The sequence below is a fragment of the Lathamus discolor genome, chromosome 3 (assembly GCF_037157495.1).
Source record: "Lathamus discolor isolate bLatDis1 chromosome 3, bLatDis1.hap1, whole genome shotgun sequence".
Taxonomy (NCBI): Eukaryota; Metazoa; Chordata; class Aves; order Psittaciformes; family Psittacidae; genus Lathamus; species Lathamus discolor.
The window spans coordinates 112,997,552-113,019,284 of NC_088886.1; the positions used below are offsets into that span (position 1 = coordinate 112,997,552).

At 43.8% G+C, this 21,733-nt stretch overlaps 1 protein-coding gene across 3 annotated transcripts in view; it reads right to left on the minus strand.

Annotated features, from left to right (window-relative positions):
- Nucleotides 1-3,957: 3,957 nt before the first annotated feature.
- Nucleotides 3,958-21,733, minus strand: part of LYPD6 (LY6/PLAUR domain containing 6) — a 37,572-nt gene continuing 19,796 nt past the window's right edge. The window contains exons 1-5 of one of the 3 annotated variants that reach the window (XM_065672839.1): nucleotides 20,805-20,815; nucleotides 15,471-15,682; nucleotides 13,910-14,008; nucleotides 8,654-8,784; nucleotides 3,958-7,595 (exon numbers count right to left, since the gene is read on the minus strand). In XM_065672839.1, the coding sequence (XP_065528911.1) occupies nucleotides 7,401-7,595; nucleotides 8,654-8,784; nucleotides 13,910-14,008; nucleotides 15,471-15,639 (594 nt within the window). In that variant the 5' untranslated portion in view covers nucleotides 15,640-15,682; nucleotides 20,805-20,815 and the 3' untranslated portion in view covers nucleotides 3,958-7,400. Of the gene's footprint in view, nucleotides 7,596-8,653; nucleotides 8,785-13,909; nucleotides 14,009-15,470; nucleotides 15,683-20,804; nucleotides 20,816-21,733 lie in introns of those variants that run through there. The other 2 variants (XM_065672837.1, XM_065672838.1) reach the window with 2 other exon arrangements.

Here is a 21,733-nt window from a genome sequence, read left to right on the forward strand (position 1 = left end):
CAGTGAGCTGTTCTAGTAGGAAAACTATTAAACACTGAAGTGCAGGGATCCTGAGCTGTGTGGACTGTAGCCTTTCACTGCAGACTGCATGTTCAGCAACGGTCTGTGCCTAACATCATCTTCTCCATACATGTGCCCTGTCCTTGTTTTTTTAAGAGATGTGTACATATGGATGTACGGTATATGCTGTGTATGAATATATATACATGGATACTAGTGTGCTATTACAAGTTGAAGTTTTACATGCTTCCACAGCCAGAAGCTGAAAAATCTATCTTTGAATGTAGAAATCCTTTATAAAGGAGGACTTTAACAAACAAAGCTAATAGATCAAGTTCACTGGTATGCCACAGTTTTAGAATAATCCCTTCTTTGACAGCTTTTGCACTGGTCAGGTTTTCTGCTGGATCTGATTGCTGGAAAATTGCTGCGGACTCAGTGATTTAGCGCTGGAAGGAGCCTCAGAAGGCTGTTGGGCCCAAGCCCTGGTCTTTGTGGGGCAAACTAGGAAATCTGGGAGTTTGAAAAGACACTGAAATGTCAATGAGCAAAGTGGCAGTAAAATGAACCCCTTCCATCCCTGCGTCTGCTGAAAAAAATGGTTCTGAAAACCTGCTGAAAGTCTCTCAATGAAAATTTAATTGGAAAAACATCTATTCTTCCCAGAATTCTAGTGTAATGAATGAGGTTTTCTGCTACACACTAAGGCCCGCAGAAAGGATAAGAAATGGCTGTTTTATTTTGTTTTCTCTTAAACCATCATCCATTAAGAAAAGAAAATGTGGTCACACCTGGAAAAAAGCCAAAGGCAGGTGGTAGAGCTTTGAGCCTGGCACCCAAACCCACGGTCTGTGTAAAACACAGACTAAGTAATAGTTGCAAACTGACTGTGGCTTTTCTCTTCCCTCAGCTGCTGTGGTGCATTTAAAACAGTAGCACTTCACCTTGGCAATGGCAGTTCTTGCTTTCAAGTGTTTTTTTTTGGTGAGGCTCAGGCTGCTGCACAAACAAAGGTCTCATCGGTGTGGAGTCTGACAGGGAAAACCTAACAGGATTATGAGACTGAAATTTCATGCAACCAGGTGTTACGCTTCACTGAGTAAGTAATCTCTGCTGCTAAAACTGCAGTGTCTGGCAGACTGGAAAAGCTTTAAGAAAACAAATGTAGTCTGAGAGCTGGACTTGGGGAGGGGTTTGTGTCTGAGACATGGTGATATCCCATAGAGACTAGGTGAGTACTGATAGAAAATGATTGGAAATGAACTTGTTGGAATATATTTTCACTTGGAGAAAACTCAGCATTTGGGTTAGTGGGATGTTTTCGGGTGACCAGACCCACCATTTTTGTTATGGAGAAGCTGTGTGTGAGCACACGTGTTGCACCCTCCCTGTGCTTAGGCTGATAAGAAATTAGATGAGTGTGACCAGTAAGAAATACCCATTCCAGGTGGTCAGCTATGGGGTCAGTAGGATCAGCCCTGTGACACCTGCTGTGGGTGTTAGGTGCAGCTCTTTTATGTAGCTGTCCAGATACTGCCCTGCATGGCACACAACCTCACAGCAAGAGGATTATTTACATTTTTACAAGGAAAACCTGTAAGTTACCCCTTTGAAATAGTTACCTACTTAAAATATTTTCCTTCCAGCACCCAGCAACAGAAGGAACCTGGCTGGCAGCCCCTTACTGCTGTGTCTACCTGAGCTTTTGTGTAGGAGGTTGGACTTAGCCATTTCTGACACACATGGACTGGCAAGCAGAGGTTTAGCCTGTCTTCTTGATAGGAACATCTGTAGCACAGCTGAAGGCTATTTAACTTTTATATTAGTGAGTAGTGAAATGTTTATAAACATCAGTGAAGCTGGCTTGCTCAGATTGCTTCTCGGCATGAAGAAAACCTCTTAGAGGTTTTGGGGGTTTTTTTGACAGCTTGGTATCACTTTTTCTTTTTCTGGTATCATCAGCCCTATGCTGGGTTTGTTTCTTTTTATTGTGGATAGGGTCCATCATGTTGAAGATAGATAGATAGATAGATATCCTGCTAATTTTTATAGCCTAGGACTTGTAGGTTGAGCTCTGTGTGATGAAATGTGTAAATGTTACATGTCTAAGACCTGGTGAAATCTTAAAAAAGGGATCAGAAACCTTAAAGCCCATAAATACATGTAGGTAAGTTGAAATAGACATATTCAAAATGCTTTCAAATAAATAATGTCAGTGCTAAAGGAATTAAGTTACTAGCTCAGCCTGGGCAATGGATGGCTGATGGTTGGCTAAGGAGAAAGCCAAGAGGACACTGGGATTAATATCAAGGGGAATCCCACCCAGGAATGGGCAAATAGAAATTGATACAAGAACCAATCAAATGAGCTGATGAGGCTGGCATTGTAAAGCATGTATTGGCAAGATGTAGCAAAAACTGGAAGCCTGTTTTGATGCACAGCAGGGAGTGTAATGCTGTGGGGTGTACAAGGGCTTTGATTTAGAGGGCTGGGTCCCATCTTGGTTTTTAAGGTCTGAATTGATGCAGCTTTGGGCATCACCATTTCCAAGGTTTGCATCTTCAGGTCATGAGAATTTATGCTTGACATTATTGATTCCATAAAATACATATTTTAAGCACATTTTCCATTTACTTTCCCACTACCTGCATGTGGGTATGGTGATACCATACACCAGAATCAAGAGTTCAACTTGTTGGTGGGTTCTTGGTGGAAAGAGCAAGTTATATTGCAGAGTGCTGTCCTCAGCCTTGAACAGGAATATACAGGAACCTCCAGGCATTAGTGAGACACTAGGTGGCATACCCTTTGCTGGTTACTTGAGCTTCTTTAGGAGGGTAAAAATGCTCTCAAAACCTTTGCCTGGCCAGGTCCTTCACACTGGTTTTTGTGGGGCTCTGCTGGATTTTGCCTGGCAGTGGAAAAGAGGTTCTTGCTGCTACAATCAGGAGGTTCAGTATTGCTTTGTCTGCCTTGGTGCTAGGTGTGTTTTGCATGAACTGGGTAGCTGAAAGCTGTGTCTAGTGGTGGTTAAGGGGAGGAAAAGAGCTATGCAGTGAAGATTAATTGTTTTACTGGCAATGCTTTACTTTCTGCAAAACAATTGAATTCAAAGTGTTCATTAACTAACATCTGCCTTCAGTTCACTGTGCTGTAATGCTGAAAAAATCACTGATTCAGCAACAAGCTAGGTAAGTGCTGCAAGGCTGTGTACCCAGGATCATCATGTCCCAAGCCTGAGCAGCAACTGGTGTTTCCAGAGCCACCTGTTGAAATGGAGTAACAGAGCCTCTTATTTCAAAGCATGTTTGTAAACCGAAGGTGCACCAAATGCCAAACAAACAGCCAGAGGGAAATTTAGTTTAGGACTAAGGGGAAGTTCAGGAGCTGTAAGCCAATGCACTGTACTACTACAAACTGCATTTATTCAACTTGAAGACTTGGGAATTGGAGCTGTGTAGAAATACTGTGAGCTGCCTCCTGCTTCGCCTGATCCACAGACAACTTTGAAACCTTTCTTTAGCTGCATGAAGTTGTTTACATCCAAGTCTTTGGGGTCAGGAGTGAAAATCAGAAATAACTGCATGAAACCCCCCCAGAACACACTGCGTCTCATTAGGGAAAATGCAAAGCTTTCCCAGAGCAGGTAAGAGAAAGGAAGATCCAGGGGTCACAAACTAAAGAGGAGTCACCCCCGACTTATTTTATTAAATGCCCAGTGTAAACCAGTTTGTAAGAAGTAACCATGGGAGCTCAATGTTAGCTACAGGGGGAGCTGAAAGGAAGTGCTCTAAATACAGCTCAGCTCCTTTCTTTTTTGCTTGCAGGACATGGGAGAAAGGAAAAGGGGGCAGGGGAGCAGACAGCACCATCCCGGCGCAGGAGGTAACACCACACTGAGGGGCAGGGCTAGTGACGGTGATTGTCCATTGTTATCAGACACCTCACACATTATCTGAATATTTAAAATATTTATTTATACAAATATACAGCATTTACAAGAGTTAAAAAGTTAGACATTTAAAAGCAATATCACATATATAGAGCCTAAAAATACAGTGCAGCTCAGCATTTATGTGCTTTAAAAAGCCCCCAACAGCTCTGCGGGCAGATGGGGAACACCAACCTGCTGGTACAGGGATGGTTCTCAGTGGGTTCTGTGCTTGCTCTCAGTCACCTTAATTTGCTCTTTTAAGCTCAATGTCCATAATCCATGTACCACAGCAGGAGGTAGCAGCTCGGTTGGACAGGGCTCAGGTCCCTTTTGAAGGGCACAAACTGTGGCACGACCATGGTGGAGAGGGACCAGCACATCACAAAAACAAGGATTTTCTCTGGCTACAGCCATGTCATGGTCAGAGTAAAGCCAGCGATATGCTTAGGAGTGGCTCCTGCTCAGGTCTTTGCAAAGCGCTGGTCTTGGTGTAACTGTGGCTGGCAGCTGGATAACCTAGGTGGGATGTGGTATTGATAACCAAACTAGTTTTCCTAGGCACATCCATCATGTGCCTGAGACAATTCAACCACCACTTTAGCATACAGTGAATCAGTCCAACCCTTCACTGACTACAAAGGGAATAGAAGTAACTGCCTTGGTTTAACTCCCCTACAACACTGATAACTACATTTGATCAGTGGTAACCCAGTGTTTGTGTGTAGAGAGCACTGAAAGGTACCCAGAAATGGTGTCTGGTCTGTCTGAAGTACACCTAAACACAGCATGAAGATCCTGTCTGTTAGTGCATGTGGGGAGCCAGCTAGCACTGGAGCCCTTACGGCCTCACTGCAGGCACCACACCTTTAATGGGGTGGTAATGGTCCTACAAGTCCCAGTATTTTGTGAAGAAACCTGGCTATTCCTGCAGCTCATCCTGTGTGGTCATAGGTATCTAGCTCAGAGTTACCATGCCACTGGTTAGGCTGGTTGGATAACAGTGAGATTGCAAAATATATGGGAAATAGGGGGAGACAATGTACAGCACAGCCAGAAACCTGACTAAGCTATTGACCAAGGCAGCCAGCTGAGGTCAGGGGGTAACATCTGCCTCTTGCTGCTGGTTAGGTATCTCATTGAGGGACTCGCTCCTAAAAGCAAGTGCAAGGCCCAAAGTAAAAATGTAAAACCTTAAAATGTCCAGCTGAGCTGCCATCACTAGTGTGAGTCCTGATGGTGGGGAGCTTCCCACAAGGTGCTACTGCTGCCCATGTGCAACATGGCCCGAGCCTTGAACCTACCTTGGTTGAAAAGGTAAGCAAGATGTTGTTCATGAGTAATCCCAGATTTCCCATGCTTCCTCATCATGCTGGCTTTCCAGCACATCTTCTCAAAGCATGTATTCTGGATCCAGCCCAGTTCCAACAGGAGAGTGCTGCCAAAATGCTCAGTCAATGCAGAAAACCTGTTTAAACCCCACCCCAGGAGAGCAGCTGAACCTCTAAATGAGGTCCTTTCAGCCTTAAACTCATCCATTTTGCAGGATAATAATACAAAATATTTAAATTGCTGTCAGAGAAGTCATAACCCCCTCCAGCTCATTCTCCCCGACCTGTAAGTACGGCACACAGCTCTGCCCGAGTGAGCTTGCAGAAGAAGGAGACAGGGTTGATTTTCCTGGGGGTCTTCACAGGTAGGTCTAATTTTCTCAAAATAACAGATTGCAACAACCCTCAGTACTAGCGATCTGTGAGCAATTCACAGAAAGGGCAGCAAAACACAAGGTTTGTCTGTGAGCGAGGTCAGCCATCCTGTCCTCAAAGAGGCTAGGTTTATATAGAAAGTTAAACAAAAGGAAAGAAACTGTGTTCGAAGTCAGTTTTTGTGACATACGTCTATATACATACGTCTTTAAAAGACATTTCCCAGCAAAACACGCCGAGGCTTCCAGCCTGCTTTCCTTCCCCAGAGAAATCACCTGAAACTAAACTGGGAGCGAGTGCTGCTCTTGATCCTCTTCCTTCTCCTCCTTTGCCTCCAGTAAAACTCCCTGGAAGTAGAAGCAAGGTTCGGTCTATAGGCCACAAAGCTCAGGACAGCACCTTGCGTGCTCAGCTCTGTGAATTTCTCACTGTTACTGGTATGCAGTGCACACACGGGTAGATGAGGGCTTGCCTGTACTCTCTAGGAGCCCTTTACAAAGCATTTGCATTCCAGCATTGCCTTTCTTCACCTGCCTTTCACTGTGTAACTCACCAAAAAAAGCACTTCAGAGCATAACCATACTGTAACTTGATAATGCACAAGTTACCTTGGAGCACAAGTAGCAAAGAGTTAGCTCCTAAAAGAATAATTTATAACTATAGTTAAAAAAGGGGGAAAAAGTTACAAAAGAGTTTGGTTTAATTTTAAAGCAAGTCCATGACACCCTGCTTTTATTACTGACCTTGCAAACAAAGTTGACTTTTAAAAATTAAGAACTTTTATATATATATATATTTATATGATAATTTATATATTACAGGCTTACTTACTTGCAAAACAACCATTTTACCTGGCAATATAGGTATTAAGGATCTTTTAAACACTTTAAATCCTACTCAACATACAAAAATAAATATTGCATAGATGATTTCTGAGCAAAACAAGCAACACAGGTCACCAAAATACAGCTGTATCTAGTAATGCCAACATATATAAAGCCCCAGAACACTAAGAACCCTTTGGCTTGGTAGGCGCCAGCATCTCAACTGGGCCACCCACCAGCTCGCCATAACCTTACTTCCTTGCAATTGAGGGTCAGGGGCCACACACCCTCCTCCCCTCTAACCATGCCTCAGAAACAGAGGTTTTAGAGTTTCTGCAGTTCAGTTTATAAGCAACAGTGATTTTTTGCACATCCCAGTGTGTGCTGTTGTAGGGGTGGCTCTTCAGGCGTCTGGTGGACAAACTCAGAGGAAGCATCTGTGAGTGATGCTGGCCTGATCCAAGTTGCTGCTGCTCCCTTGACAGATATTGCTGCCTTCGTAGAAATTCCTGCCTGCTCAGAGAAGAGCAGGAGATACAGGGATACTGCAAAGACATACACTGGCTGTATACTATTTACTGTATGTTCTCAGAAGAGGTTAATACAACACCAGAGTTAGTGCTCTGACAAGTTACAATAAGAAAGTTTCAAATGAGTAAGTGTTGATACTATTGGCAATATAGTATGTTTAAAGATAGACATTAAGAAAAGTGTATGCATCCATCTCAGACATGGATTCTGGGAACATCTTGCATAAGTTTCTTCAGAAAACAGTAGAGAAGTAGGGGTGGGGTTTACACCCTTCAAATACATCTAGATTCCAGGCTCGCTAGTTCATGGTTAGCAAGAAATCAGGAGGAAAAGCAGTTCCAAAGACAACTCCAAACCACAGGCTCTGTAGGGAGAGGATGAATGTTCACGCAGATGTTCTCGCGCAGCTCAGCTGCCTGGACCCGGCAGCACAACCCAGTGCTGTGAGATAAACCCCAGCCAAAGACACGCTGCTGTCAACAGGGCAGGATGTGAAAGTCTCTGTGTTTTGTTGAGGGGGGAGAGGGTTGTAAATACAGCATCTGTTGTGTTCTTTGGTAGAGGCAAGTTGCAGATGCTTCCTTCGCAGCAGGAGGTGCAGATCTGAAAGAAACCCGGTTATAACTTGGTTATATGAAAAATACCAAAACCCTGAATAAAGACATAGGGAAATAATACAATATTTTCAAAGAAGCACAGTGGCCAGTCTGATTCCACCCCCACCTCTGCTTCTTTCCTCCATCTACTTAATCCATCTGCTTGGAGAACAATTTCATTTGTACAAGAGCAGTACATTGGCTGGTACAAGGAGGACACATTCCAAAGAGTTCTTTTCTTTTCTACATCAAATAAGTTAAACTGACAAAAAACTAACATTGTTTGGTAGAATCATAGAACCACATAATGATTTGGGTTGAAATGGACCTTAAAGACCATCTAGTTACAACCTCCTTGCCACGGGTAGGAGCACCTTCCACTAGACCAGGTTGCTCCAAGCCCTGTCCAACCTGGCCTTGAACACTCCCAGGGATGGTGCAGCCACAGCTTCTCTGGGCAACCTGTGCCAGGGCCTCACCACCCTCACAGTAAAGACATAGAGCTCACAAGCTGTAACTAAAAAATATAACCAGTATTTATTCATGTAGGGGTGCACACGGTGATGAGGCTGCAGTGTGCCTCAGAGCTGAAAAAGCTCTCTTATTTTAACCAGTTGGAGAAATTCAGAGCAGTTAGCTAGTGACCTTCTGAAGAATCTTTAATAAATAGCTGTTTGATTCAGATATAAAGCATCTGCTCTGAAGGTTTTGGGGCTTTCCCCAACCCATTTCAGTAAGAAGCCCACAAGATTGTCTGTGGGAATCCGTAGCAGAGCAGAGGGGCCGAAACATGATGCAGTTCTGCAGGCAAAGCCCTCCTCAGCAGAAGGGAGTGGTTTGCTCCCCTGAACTACTGGCAACAGAGTTATTTAAAGAGCTTATTCTTTTGTTCTGAGAGAGGTTATTCCTTTGTTTCTGTAACAAATGGAAATGAGCTGGAGCTCATTAAGAATAGAAATATTTGACAATGCTGATTTACCCACTGAACCAGTCAGACTTCTGGTGGAGGCCAGAAGGATTCTACCCAATTTTCATATTTAAAAAAGGGAAAGTTTTGTCCTATACCTTGTATCCTTCATGCTTTACATATGTGCATCCTGTATACAGACAGTCTTCTAATGGTACACAGCGTTTGGTGACAGATACACTCTCCCCAGTAACTTTCATCATATGTTGGCTAAAGCAGTATCTTGTATCTAGAAAGACAGAAAAATCTGTTTATCCATCAAAATTAAGATTTGTGATAGTCTACAAATAGGAAGATACAGGGAAAAAGTCTTAGATTTTTTTCAAATCTTGGGGTTTTAAAAGAAAAGATCGTTTTGATATATTTATTAAAATACATAAACACACACCCACACCCCAAGCTCTAGTGCAAATGTGAGGCTTCAAAGCACTCTGGAACACAGAGATTTGTTCCCAGTTCTAATGTGGGCCTCTGTGTTACAGATAAAGAATGTTGGATAATCAAGTCACAGTGGGGAAGTTCATATAAACACCCCAAATCTTGTGCACTGTCAGTTTTATAGGAATTGTCTTAAAAAAAAAAAAACAAGAAAAACAAATATTCACACCTCTTTATATCTGAAGCTAACTTTCAGTTATATAGGCTTAATTTTTTCCTAGCTTCATGCACAACCAGTAGTTCTGTAGAGCTACCGAAAGCATTACACATTGGAGACACCTTTCCCTATATCCTAACAGCCTATGCAAGCTGTTCTTGCTTCTCACGCTCTGATCCCGACTCTTCCACAGCTCCTGCAGAGCCTGGAGGAGATCCTCGAACCTCTCTGTGCTTCAGTTTTACCATCTATAAAATACCATCAGAAGAGTTGAAAGGATTTATGTATTTTTCACTTCCCCAGTCTTTGGAAAAAACAGCATGAAATGGACTGTCCCCTACTACTCCCATCGCATCTTCCACATGTTTCTCCTGTGGGCTCCCTCATCCCAAAGGGAGACCATTCTTTTCCCTTTTTAAGCTACTTTTCCAGCAACGCTTGTAAAACACACAGAAAATTCAAAGCAGAATATTTGACAAATGCTGTGGTTATCCTCAGGCATAAAGGAATTTAGGTTTATTTCCTGCTTTAGTCATAAGAGGAAAGTTGAAGGTGCTGTTTCGCTTCCTAGCACTCCAAGATGCAAACACCGGATTTTCAACACAGGAAACATGCCATTATGTATTTCTTCTCTAAATTATAACCTACTTCTTATTAATCAACCTTATTATTAATAAAATTGTTGCTTTCATGGCGGGGAGGGGGGGAAGTGGAGGAGAGGGAAAGAGGTGTATTTAATTTAAAGTGAACATTCCTGTTCAGCCCTTGTCTCCAATGGGCAAAGCCCTGCATACTTCACATGTTTTAGGCATTCGGCAACAGCAGAGCGAGACTGCCAACTGAACATGTTATTCATTAGGCAATAAAACCCCTCAGACATCTGTCATATCTTTGACCTGCTCTTAACTCAAGTGCAATATCCACAGCAAACAGACTTAGCTTATCAACAGAGGCTGGATATTCTCGGCGTGCTGTCTTCCGTCAAACCAGCCAGGGCTGCAACATATGGCTTGTAATGCATTTTCCAGGCTCTCCCATCCCAAGGGGTGAAGCTCACAGTCTTACCCGAAGGGAAGCAGCACTCTCTGCTCAAGCAGAAGCTTTGAGCTTCTCCCAGGACTTGCCTGGAAGTGCCATTCCCCAGCAAAGCCATACATGAATCACAGGAGCTTTATTTCTCCTGCAATGGCTCTGTCTGTGAAGTGGAGCTCACTCTTGACAGGTCCCAGATGAAACAAATAAAGCTTCTATCACCCCATAACTCTTTTAAGGCTGTTTCATTCTTTCTTCCAAGTGTGTCTTCAGAATATATTGTGCAATCACCTTTGAGAAATGTATTTTCCCCACATGCTTGTCTTTGCACAGCCATCACTGGTGGCTGCAGGGCTGCAGCTACAGAATAAGTCCACAATAAGCAAAAAAAAATCCACTCACTTAAATCAATAGTAACTTTTTCACTGTGTTCTGGCCTGCCTCTCTTCTCAGGACAGGCAGTATGAAAAGGACGGGGCCAGAGAGTTCTGGGAGAGCCCAGAGCAAAGCAGAGATGGGGAACATCATCACATCTAACCCGTAACAACTGCCCTGTGGATAGAGAGGCTGCCTGTCATAGTGATGGAGGAGGAACTCCAAGCTGAGCCTGTGAAGAACATAAGCCCAACACTGTAATAATTTTACCAGAAATAAGAGATGTTTACAGCAGTTAAAATAAAGCATTGCAACATGAAAGCTGATGCTTCTAAGTAATGTGTTGCCCAAGCTAGGCAGCAGTACTGCCACACTGTAAGGGTAGGTCTCAGTGGTATCGTACCAAACAAGCATGGATTTTTGTTTCCTAAACTCTGCAGTGCTAGAGCATCTTTAAAGGCATTTGAGAGCCAAGCTGACTGTGGTATAATATTTACCTGTCCAGTAACATATTCCATTACAAAAGCATTTGAAAATTAGATCATTGCTCTATGGATTATTTGGGGGGGTTTCAGGGCTGTTGATTTATACTGACCACCCACATGACACTGTCACTTCTGCTTTTGCATTTTTCCTTCCTCTGGGAGAGCTGTCTTGCAAAGACAGCAAGGTTTCTCCAAACATCTATTAACAACAGACCACCTCAGTCTCAACCTGAGCAATGCTGACCCACAGCAGCAGCATCCAACAGCTAAAACACATGTTCTCCAGGGGGTCCACCTCATGAGCACCCTCCTGTACCCTTCAGAGGAACACAAAGAAAGAATCTAGCTACCGAAACCAGAAGTGGTGGTGCAGCCCAACATCCAGGCTAAATTTAAGAAACCAGCTGCACATGTTGAGACTCAGCAAGGTTGATACATGTCTCCAGAAGGAAAAATTGGACCTCTCTGCTTTAAACTGTGTAGGGAAACACCAAATCTGGTATTTCAAAGGGCCCAGAGTCACACATTGACTTTTGAGAGCCTGCTTCCCAAACCAAAGCCTCTAACAACACTGAAACATGGCCTCAGCAGCTGTGGCCACTATCCCCTTCACAAGTTGTCAGCCCGCTCATAGGCCGTCCAAAAACAGAGTACTGGGAGTATTCCAAGTGCAGAATTTCCATGCAAATTAGATCACTAACACAGTTTCTGCTTGAGCTGAAGCTAATAAATAAAGGTTGATGCATAGCAGGAGGTCTCCTTTCTAGGAAATTCTTTTTCTAATCTCTGTTTAATGCAGGATTCATGTATTCACTCTCCATTATAACAAGTTTTATTATAAATAAAATGCAGTTCCCTATAAGCCCTACATTATAGTTGATGAAAATATTTGGGGTTTAACAGCATTCTGCCTTTCTCAAAAAATATAGCAGCTGGACAGAGTTTTCTCGTTTTCTGCCACCAAAGCACAGTGTGTACCTCTGACTCCCAGAGACAAGGTGATTACCTGAGCAGATGACCTCAGTTACGCCTCAACCCTAAGCTTACATTTCTGTGGTTTCCTTACACAAACTCAAAATTGCATTTGAAAATTAAAGTAACAAAATTAAAAAGCTGCCTTAATAAAAGCTTTCTGATGTAGAAGTGTATTGGGTGTAAAGCTAAGCGACATCAACAAAAGCTGGTGGTGATGAGGCATCCCAAAGCAACAGCTGATAGCTGCAGAGTGGGGAGCAATGACAGTATCAGTTTTGCTCCTGTCTTCGCTTCCACTGCAACAGAATAAGGACACAGCCTTTAACCCATAGTGCCCATCCCCTTTCCCCAAGTCCCTGCTCCTCTGACACACAGTAACATCAACTTCACCAGGGGATCCCTGGTCTAACCCAAAAGCCAGCAGTGAGGGGCTGTGGGTCCATGCCACAGGCAGAGCCATTCTCCAGCCCCAAAGCACGCACTGTCAGACAGCCTGGTTACTGACATGTTGTGCCGGGTAAAACATTACCAGATCCCTCCAGTTTAAGGAGTTAAGAAGTCTCCTGTGCTGAAGATTAAAGACAGATTTCCAGCTAGCCCCTCTTCCTGGATAAAACCCCATCCTGCTTCATGAACATACAGTGGGTGTTTGTACCAGCAGGTAGGAGGGCAGGTGACCATAGCTAACAGTTCTGATCTGGATTAATGCAGTTGATGAGTTTCAGACACTGAAGCGTCGCTTTCCCCTCCCCTAAACAGCCACTACATGCTAACTTGCCAGATTAGAACTTTTTCTGGTCAGGTCATTTCTGCTGGCTATGTTAAGGTAGACCTCAGAGTTGGGCCTCTCTTGCACACTGATCTACAGGCTACAGTTCAAATACCATCCACTCCTGTCAAAACAGGGAGTATCCGTGACTGTTGGTCTCATCTGATGCCAGCTAGGCTGATCTCTTTTGTTGTTATTGATGTTACGCTGGTTTCAGCTCAAAGCAAATAAATTCTCAGACAGATAAGGTGCTCTGACACAGGCTGCAAACACAGCTGGCTTGTCCCCCAGCACAGGTCACTGTCTGTCCCCTTCCAAAACAAATATTTTCTGAGAGCACTCATAATGTCTCACAACAGACCGCAGACATCCTGGATAGGTGCTGAACAGGGTTGCCAAGCCCAGGGAAAGCACTAGAAGAGCAACGAGCCCTAGCAGCATCTGTCTGCCCATGCAAATTCAGCTGCATCCTGCATGCACCCACCCTGGTGAGGACACACACCATGGCCAACCCAACTAAATGGGCTTCATCAGCATCTGTGGGCAATCTTAATGCCTGATGAGTATCTTAAAAAGAGAAGTGGTAAGGGAGGTGGAGATCCAGGGATCTCCCTGATACCTGGATCTGCTATTTGTGTGCCTGTATTCCAAAGCCCTTCCTGAGCTGCTCCCAGCTTCTGACTCTGGAGTTATGAGCCCAAGATACTGAAAATACCTCGATGCCGGGCAAAAAGAGGAAGCTTCAGCTGCCCTGAAGCATGGGCTTATGCCCTAGGGTGGGGAAGCAAACAATGCAAGAACAGGTCCCGCACTCACAACAGTAAGAGAAATACAACCCCTAAATAAGAGTAAGCCTGATTTAATTTCCAGCTGAGCTAGAGGAGTACAGGGAATAGATCAAAGTCCTAAACTTCATCCATCCCAGAGAGACAGAAAAGCTTAAAGGATTACCCAGATCGCTTACACATCTTTCGTGTTGAGATGGCTTACAAGCAGGAACAGCAATCACCAGCATCCAAGTATGCTCAAGGAATAATGGGGGCTCAGTGCTGTCCCTTAGTGAGGACAGTGAGAGGTTGTTGTAAGGTGGGTTTAAATTAAACACAAGCGTGCAGCTGGTTACCTCTTGGACAATAGACATCCGGAGCCCATCGGTTGCATTCATAATTATCCGCTGCCTTTTCGCAGGTGAAACACTTAAATCCATGAGGATATGGTGTGGCTGAAAGGAATAGACAATATGCAGTTAAAGTGAGCCAATTAATCTGGTTCTACTGTGCTTTTCAGAGGCACATAGCAGCATTTGTTCTCTTTAGACATATCTTTCTACAAGTATACGTTTCAACTTCATCAGGTTGGTCCTGCTTTATGAAAATCCTATCACTAATAGCAATGCAGGAAAGGCACATACAGGCACAATAAGGACTCAGTTCAGCCCTGTTTACCTAGCAGAAGTGCCTACTGCAGACTTCAAAGGGAGTTAATGTGAGCAAGGAGTACTTATCCTCTTGGTATCAGAGCTCACATCCAATACAGCTACTTTATCAGTCCTGATAACAAAATATCAGATGGATTAAAATACTTCTGGAAACTGTCCCGCTGAGAAAATGAGCTATCCCTTTTGAAGGCAGGCTGATGTCCCCAAAGGAACAGCTGAACCTCCAGTTTTTAACAGCAGACTCTATCCTATTATCTCACCAAACAAAGACTGTAACTTCTTAAGTGATCTCCTGGCAGGGTTTCTGTAGCACATTCAATACATCTTCAAGATGCTGCCACCTTCTCAGAAGCTGAATTGTGAACAGGTCACATTTGTCTGCATGGGATGAAGTAAGCTGAACATCCACAGCCCTGTGGACCACATCTCGCCTCTCCCTCCTCTTCACCTCCTCCCCTTGCCCAGTAGTTCTGGGCCAGACCCCATTCAGGTATGAGAGGTGAAGCAAGAGGCATTCACTGCTCGTGTCCCCAGGCTTCTCTGGGTAGGGACCACCAAATTCCCTGGGAGCATCCCTGGTGGGGCTGGTGCTGCCCTCAAGCAACAGCTTCGGGTGGGGCAACACACCACCACTAACTAAGTTCACCCACATCACCATGGCCCTCTAGCAGGTCACAGTTACGACATAAAGCAGGAATTTCATCTTGTACAGAATATAGAGTTTCATCCAGATCCAGAAAGGTGATGAATTTTTTCTGGGGGCAGATGGCAGATACAGCTCAGCAAGTGCTTTCTTTTTGTAGAATTAAATAACTTTGTATCCAGTAAAGTGAACAGACTAGTAAAAAGACAAGACATAAAGATGCATAGCTTTGCTATAGCATTGCTTCAGGGACTTACTGAAATAAAGTCAGGAGCAGTTAGTGCCGTAGTTGTTAATAGTCCAATTTTGCCCCCTGGTCGCCAGTCGCCGCTATTGATGTGCTTGGGCAAACCGCATGGCATGGAGCTTGGTCTCACGGCCAGAGAGATTATTGAGGAACAGAAAATAGTAAACAAGAAACTCCTGACATGCTCAGCAACTGCCTGTAAGCCTCGCTGACCTGTGAGCCCTTGGGAAGCAATGGTCTGGTTGCACATCTACTTGGTTTTATGAGTACTGGGGATGTTTGTTTAATCTTTGCTCAGCTCCCAGCTCAACCCTGATGTTTCTGCTGCCTTAAAACACATTTGCCCTCATCCTTACCCCCATGCTGCGGCTGCCTGTGGCTTTGCAGCCTGCGCAAAGGTGGCTTACTGGAAGGGTGGAGGTAGACAATGTCCTTCACGGTGAAGTCCCTGGGCTGCGCGGCTGGCAGGCAGCTGGCCAGCAGGCTGAGCAGCAGCACCCATGCCAGTGTGGGCTGCGAGGCCATCGCGGGGGGAGGACGTACTCATGCGGTGGCCGGAGAAACACACCTGGCAATAGTAGAGAAGAGGGATGAGCAGAGCAAACCCACAAGGTGGCCGCCACCTCAGCCACCAGCAACCCAACCTCACCAAAACCATGATGCTCCCATGAAGCTCCAGCTGCCCTACCGCAGGGGCAGGTAGCAGTGGGGTTACTTTGGCTCAGCTTCAGTGACATCTGTCACTGCCTAGGAAAGGGACTTGGGCAAACCCTCCCCTGACCAGAGAGCTGCAAACAGGAGCAGAGGCGAATGGCAGAATGGCTTGTCACCATTTACAATTTAACTGGTCAGTGACTGGTTTGCAAAAACCTCAGTAGGGCACTGATAAAGTCATCAGAGACTGCACTGCGACAGGATTTAACAGCTTCTTTTAAAGAATACTGGAAAATCGCAGAGTTAGACCAGGAAGAAAGGAAACAGCACTGCTGAAGACCCATTGGGATGTCCAAGGGAGCAGCGATGAGTACCCCAAACCCACACTCCAACGCAGGCTCACACCCTTCAAAAATTGCACCTTTTGTGCAAGCCAGAAGCCCACATTACTTTCAACGTATCTCAGGAAAGGCAAGGAGCTCCAGCTGCTGCAGGTTTTTTCTGCCTTCAGCTGGCTGGTGTTTATAACAAACCAATTTAAGGAGAAAGAAATACCTGTGCAGTAGCACTTGTGAAGCTTCACAAAACCAGCAGCTTTCAGGAGCATCCCAATCCCTGCACCCAGGCAGTGGGGAGCCATCCAGGAGCAGACAATACCAGTGCATCGTTAGATACGCAGCTAATATTATTAGGATTACTTAAAAATGATGAAAAAGGGCCTCGAAAACTGAGTGAGAAAAGAAAGCTCTGAGAGGATGCAGCTGCCGAGCCAGGCAGGAGCCGCTGGCTTCCCCTGGCTGCTGGTGTTCATCCAGAACATAGGGGGTTGGATTTTGTTTCCACCCAGACTGACCAAGAGCTCTGCAATACCCAGGTATTTCCCCAGCACCTTTGGAAGTGTGAGAGCTATTATTGAATGAATTTGTTTGTCTGGTTGGTTGGTTGTTTTTTGGGTTTTTTTCAGGAAAGCTGTCCCAGGGGCAGGGGTGTAACCTCCCAACTCTGTCTCCAAATATTTGTCTCCTGGTGGAGACCCACACAGGACTAGCAGCTCAAATGGGGCTGTCATCATCCTTGGCTCTTATCTGAAAACAGCTCTTCTATTAAAGCACTGTGAAATCATAAAAATAGCGAGAGAAACAGATAACACAACATGGTGCATTAAACTGTGTTGTTTTAACCTTATGAAGGGGGAAATGCCAATTTCCATTGGGTTTACTCCATGGATGTGTATCAGCCAGGGTTAAATGAACTCCTGATTAGAAGCAAAAAGGAAATAAAACAAACCTCTCCCAGCCACATAAAAGGTTAAAGAAATGAGGCCAGCATGACTCTGCATGATCCAGGGAAAGAGCCCCCAGTAAAGCCAGCTGGGGCCCACCTTGGCAAGGGAGCCAGATACGTGCATGGAACTACTCACATTTTTTAGTTCCTCGTGGCTAAATACACCTGGAGGTGAGCTGGCCAAATGGCAACTTTGTCCTGATTGTCCAGTTCTGAAAACAGGACCCATCAGCTGCACAAACAACGTCACCAGGCAGACATGCTCCACTCTGGCAGAATTTGCTTTCAGGGCACATATCTATATGTAACAAGCGACGCTCAGCACAAGGAAATAAGATGCGTTTGGACTCCTGAGTTGAGCCTCTCCTATGCAAAAGGAGAGCCATCCATTATGACACACACATCAGCCTCTCTACTCACTGCTTGACTAGAGCTGCTTGATGGCAACTAGATGTGGAAACTGCTTACTATTCATACTGTTAAGATAATGAAAGATTAGAGGTGAGAGGGGTTTGGGTTCTGGTTTTTTTTTTTTTTTTTTATCCCAGACAAAACCAAAGCAAATTTTGCAAGGCCAATTTTTCAGTTCAAGGAAGCAGCAGTTTGTAGTGAAACTGCAGCAATCCTGCATTACAGTACAAAGAAATTAGGACTCCCATCCCAAAGAGAGAGGCTCTTCGTAGCTCAAAGCTAACTCTCAGCAGAAACCTATGATTAACACGTTTTCAACAGAAATGACAAATAGCAGTATTTTAAGTTAAAACACAGCAAGCTTAAGATAATGAATTAAGAATTCCTCCAAAGTAAAATAAGAAATTAATTTGCTTGCTCCTCATAAAAGGCTCTTCTAGTCACAGTACAGTCTTCCAGTTGAGGACACCAGTTTTCCCTCTGTTGTTCACCTTCCCTTTTATGGGATCACTTGCTTATTCAGCCCATCTCCAAATAGTCTCTGTGTAGCTGTTAGTACTTGCCTAGTTGTCAGATTCAGAAGACAAGTGGCTGTTAGTCCTGTCTAAAAGGGTGGCAGGAATCCTCCAGCTGCATGCTAAAAATACTCACATTGTGCTTCTCCTAATTACAAGTAACTTGCCAACACCACTTCTTACAAGTTGCAAGAACATCAAATGAATACATAGAATTCACTTTCCCACTTCTATATGTTTGAAACAGGTTTAATTATAGGCAAAATTAAAAACCCCTTTGGTTACTGAAGTAGAAAGTACTTATTGAACAAAACACCTACCACCCTTATAGTCATTGCTCTTTACAGCAAGTATCTTCTACGTGATCATTTCATACACACATAGGTAACACAAAAATAGATACTTCCACGTACATAGAAGTACCTACTGCCAGAAACCTGAATACTCAGTATTTCACAAATATATTGAGTATCTACAAATGGTTACACATAGTTCTGTCTTTCACAATGGGCAAAATACATATACAAATATACTATATCCAACTGAGAAAATATTTGATTGTTTGTTGGTGCTCAAAGTAATACTGATATTTCACAGACAGCGGAACATCAAAAACTATTTTGAATAAAGCATATTCAATAGTTACTGTTCAGCACACTCATTCTGGTTTTAGATCCATACATAAAAACCAAATGTAATTGCTTTTTTGTTTTTAAAGGAAGGAGATACATATATGTTTGGAAAACCTGCAGACATTTGACAGAAAATTGTTTTCAGTTCTCTTTTTTTCCCATAAATCCTCCAAAATGTTATTTTTCTGCAAAGATGGCTTTTCTTCACAAAGCCTATAAGCCCTAAAAGAAGTTTCATCAAGGGCATGAAGGCTTTTTCTTTTACTCACAAGCCCCTTTTAGTTCAAGGTTTTCAGGCAAAACTGCCAAATGCTGTGCAAAAAAAAATGTTTTCAAACAGTTATTGCTGACATATCAGCTACTACAGGGCTAAACCTCTGCTCACGGGGCAGACTTGTTCTCCAGCGTACAGGCACAGTTCTTTCTGAACTAACTTCTCTCCTTCACAGGCCTAGTAGCCTCTCTCGCATAGCAGAGTACGTGCACCAACCAAATACAAAATGGCATGGCCCGCTCTGAATTTGATACCAGACTGCAGTTAGGGGAAATAGTCACATGGTATTTAGATCATACAGTCTGTTTATAAAAGTTCTTGGGCGCCGACACAGAAATCCTAGTTAACTCAATCTTTCCAGCTTCACCAGCACCTTTCAGACGGAAAGGCATCCCCATTGCTGCTCTGCAGCAGAATTACTTCTTCCTGCCCTTTGCCCTGACACAGCGCTATGGAAATTAACCGTTAAATTCCCTAAGCCACAGCCCAATTGCCCATTTGTCAGGTCTTATTAGGGCAGCAACATCTCATCTTCACTGTCACCAGCACTGGGGACAATGGGAAGGTCCCCATCCTCCAAAGAAGGACCAGGGAGCCCTTGAGCAGAGGTACTCCCGACCATCAGATCTCCAGTTCTGGGAGAGACGCATTGTTGGAAAGGAGTTATCTGTGAGGATGTATTTCTCCTTCTTGTCCCTCTCACAAGTTTAATAGGTATTTGCTAGCTGATCAGTACTGAAGGCCACGAGCTGGGCTGCTACTAGCTGCGGGGCTGCAGCAAATGTTGCAGCATTTCAGGATGAAAAAATTAATGAAGGAATTCCTAGTTTGTGGGCATTTCTGTGGTTCTCCTCCCTGTGCAAGGACAGCACATGCTGTGGTGGCCAGTGCCCACTCCCACAGGAGATGAAACATGGCCTTGCTCTCTCTGGACATCCGATGCAGACAGAGGTTGTGTAGTCTCACAGGAGGTTGATGCTTCTGCTGATCTCTCACCTCCACCTTCCTCCTACATCTCCCCCTCACTGCCTGGGCCATATCTTCAAGTTTTATAGGTTACTACCTCTTTTCATCTTGAAGACATTTTCTCTTATCTTTTCACTTGGAAAAGCCTCCACCTCAGAACACCCTAAAGCAACACTTACTTCAGATAAATAAAATAGCAAAAGCAAATAAAAACTCCCTCTTAGCAGGCAGTAGACATATCAGCCCTAAAGTATAAAGCACAGCATGTCGAAGCAGCAATATCTGTGAGAAACTGCAGACACCACAGCATCAGTAATTTGCTTTTGTGAATTCCACGGTGAAAGGTCACCTGGTCTATCATTCAATTATGTTACGATTATTCATCAGTGATAAATGAAGTCAAAGGAACTACAACCATTGTGACAGTGCTGGAAGATCTGTTCCTGGATACAAAGTCTACCCAACAGTAATTCCCCCTTATGCACATCACCTTCCCAAATAATACAAATATTTACTGTTCCTTAGATTTCCCTTCTGCCCTTCATCCATAAAGCTATAGGTTGGAATTTGCACTACTGCAACTACAGAATATGTAGTTAATCATATTATTTTACACTTGCCATTTACAGAATTCTTCTTCCTGCTTGCTATTTAGAGATTTTTCTTTGCAATTTGGCCCTTGAAATGTTTAAATGTATATTACCCTCCTGATAATAGGGGATGCAGTGAAGTACATGCAATTTCTAAGGAACCTCTAGGAGCTCTTGCAAAAGGGTTCACTACCTCTCCTCAATTGCAGTAAGCAATAGCAATTAAATGATCAAACAATTAGCGCACAAATTACTCCCAGAAACATGGACAATCTAATCGCCTTGCTGCTAATTACAAAGCCTGTAGTCCATTGAGCTAAAAGCCCACATCCTGGGGAAATGAAGGGGGGGTACAATATGTTACCTCTCATGCCGTCTTCCTTCAGATGCAATTTAATCTTTAACAAGATGTGGTTTCAAGATTATTTTAAAAGTAGCACACTGCTTCTATTTTCAACTTGCATGACTTTTATTTTCAGTCCAACTGGCAAAAACTTAACTTTTCTTAGGTCATGTGCAAACCCCTCATCTTCTAATGGGTCGTAGTAAAATGTCACTTCTATTCATTCATCCCCAGAGGATAGTTTGGCTGCAGATGAACACAGAGGAGAGATGAAACAGAGATATTTCACTTGAGTATTTCAGATACTTAGTATTTGGTGTGAAGGACAGAAAAAAACCTTAAAAATCAGGCAGGTCATAATGTTCATATGAGAAAATAAAATGTATGCAAATTAATTGTCTAACTAAGAAGGTGAGATGTTAAAAGCTGGACATAATTCATTCCGATTTCACTCCACCACACATAACACACAGTGGTGCAGTGACACCACCAGCTTGTTGGTGGTTTTTTAATTATACAGAAAATGTAAGACTGACTATGAACACTTCTGCATTAGCTGCAAAATGGGCATGGATGATCTAAATCATTTCAAGACCTGTCTCCCAGGTATTTGCATGGCATGCAATAGAAGCAGCAGGCAGCAAGCCTTGAACTCAATGGGATGTGTAAGATCAGGATCTGGCTAAGTTTGGGAATTTTGGAAGCCAGCACTCAACCCCTCCCGTGTCCCACAGCACGAGGGCTGACCTCAATGCACAGACAGACCGGCTCCATGCAGATGGAGGATAAGGAAACCATGCGTGAGCACAGAAATCCTGGGATTTTCCTGCTAATAAGAGGCAAAAAACCCAGTCATTGAGTTCCAGTGGCCAGGCACCTCTGCGAAGGGGAAGGATGGGAGGTTAAATAATTTGCTAAATAAACCTTGAAGTTCACTGGCACAAATGAAA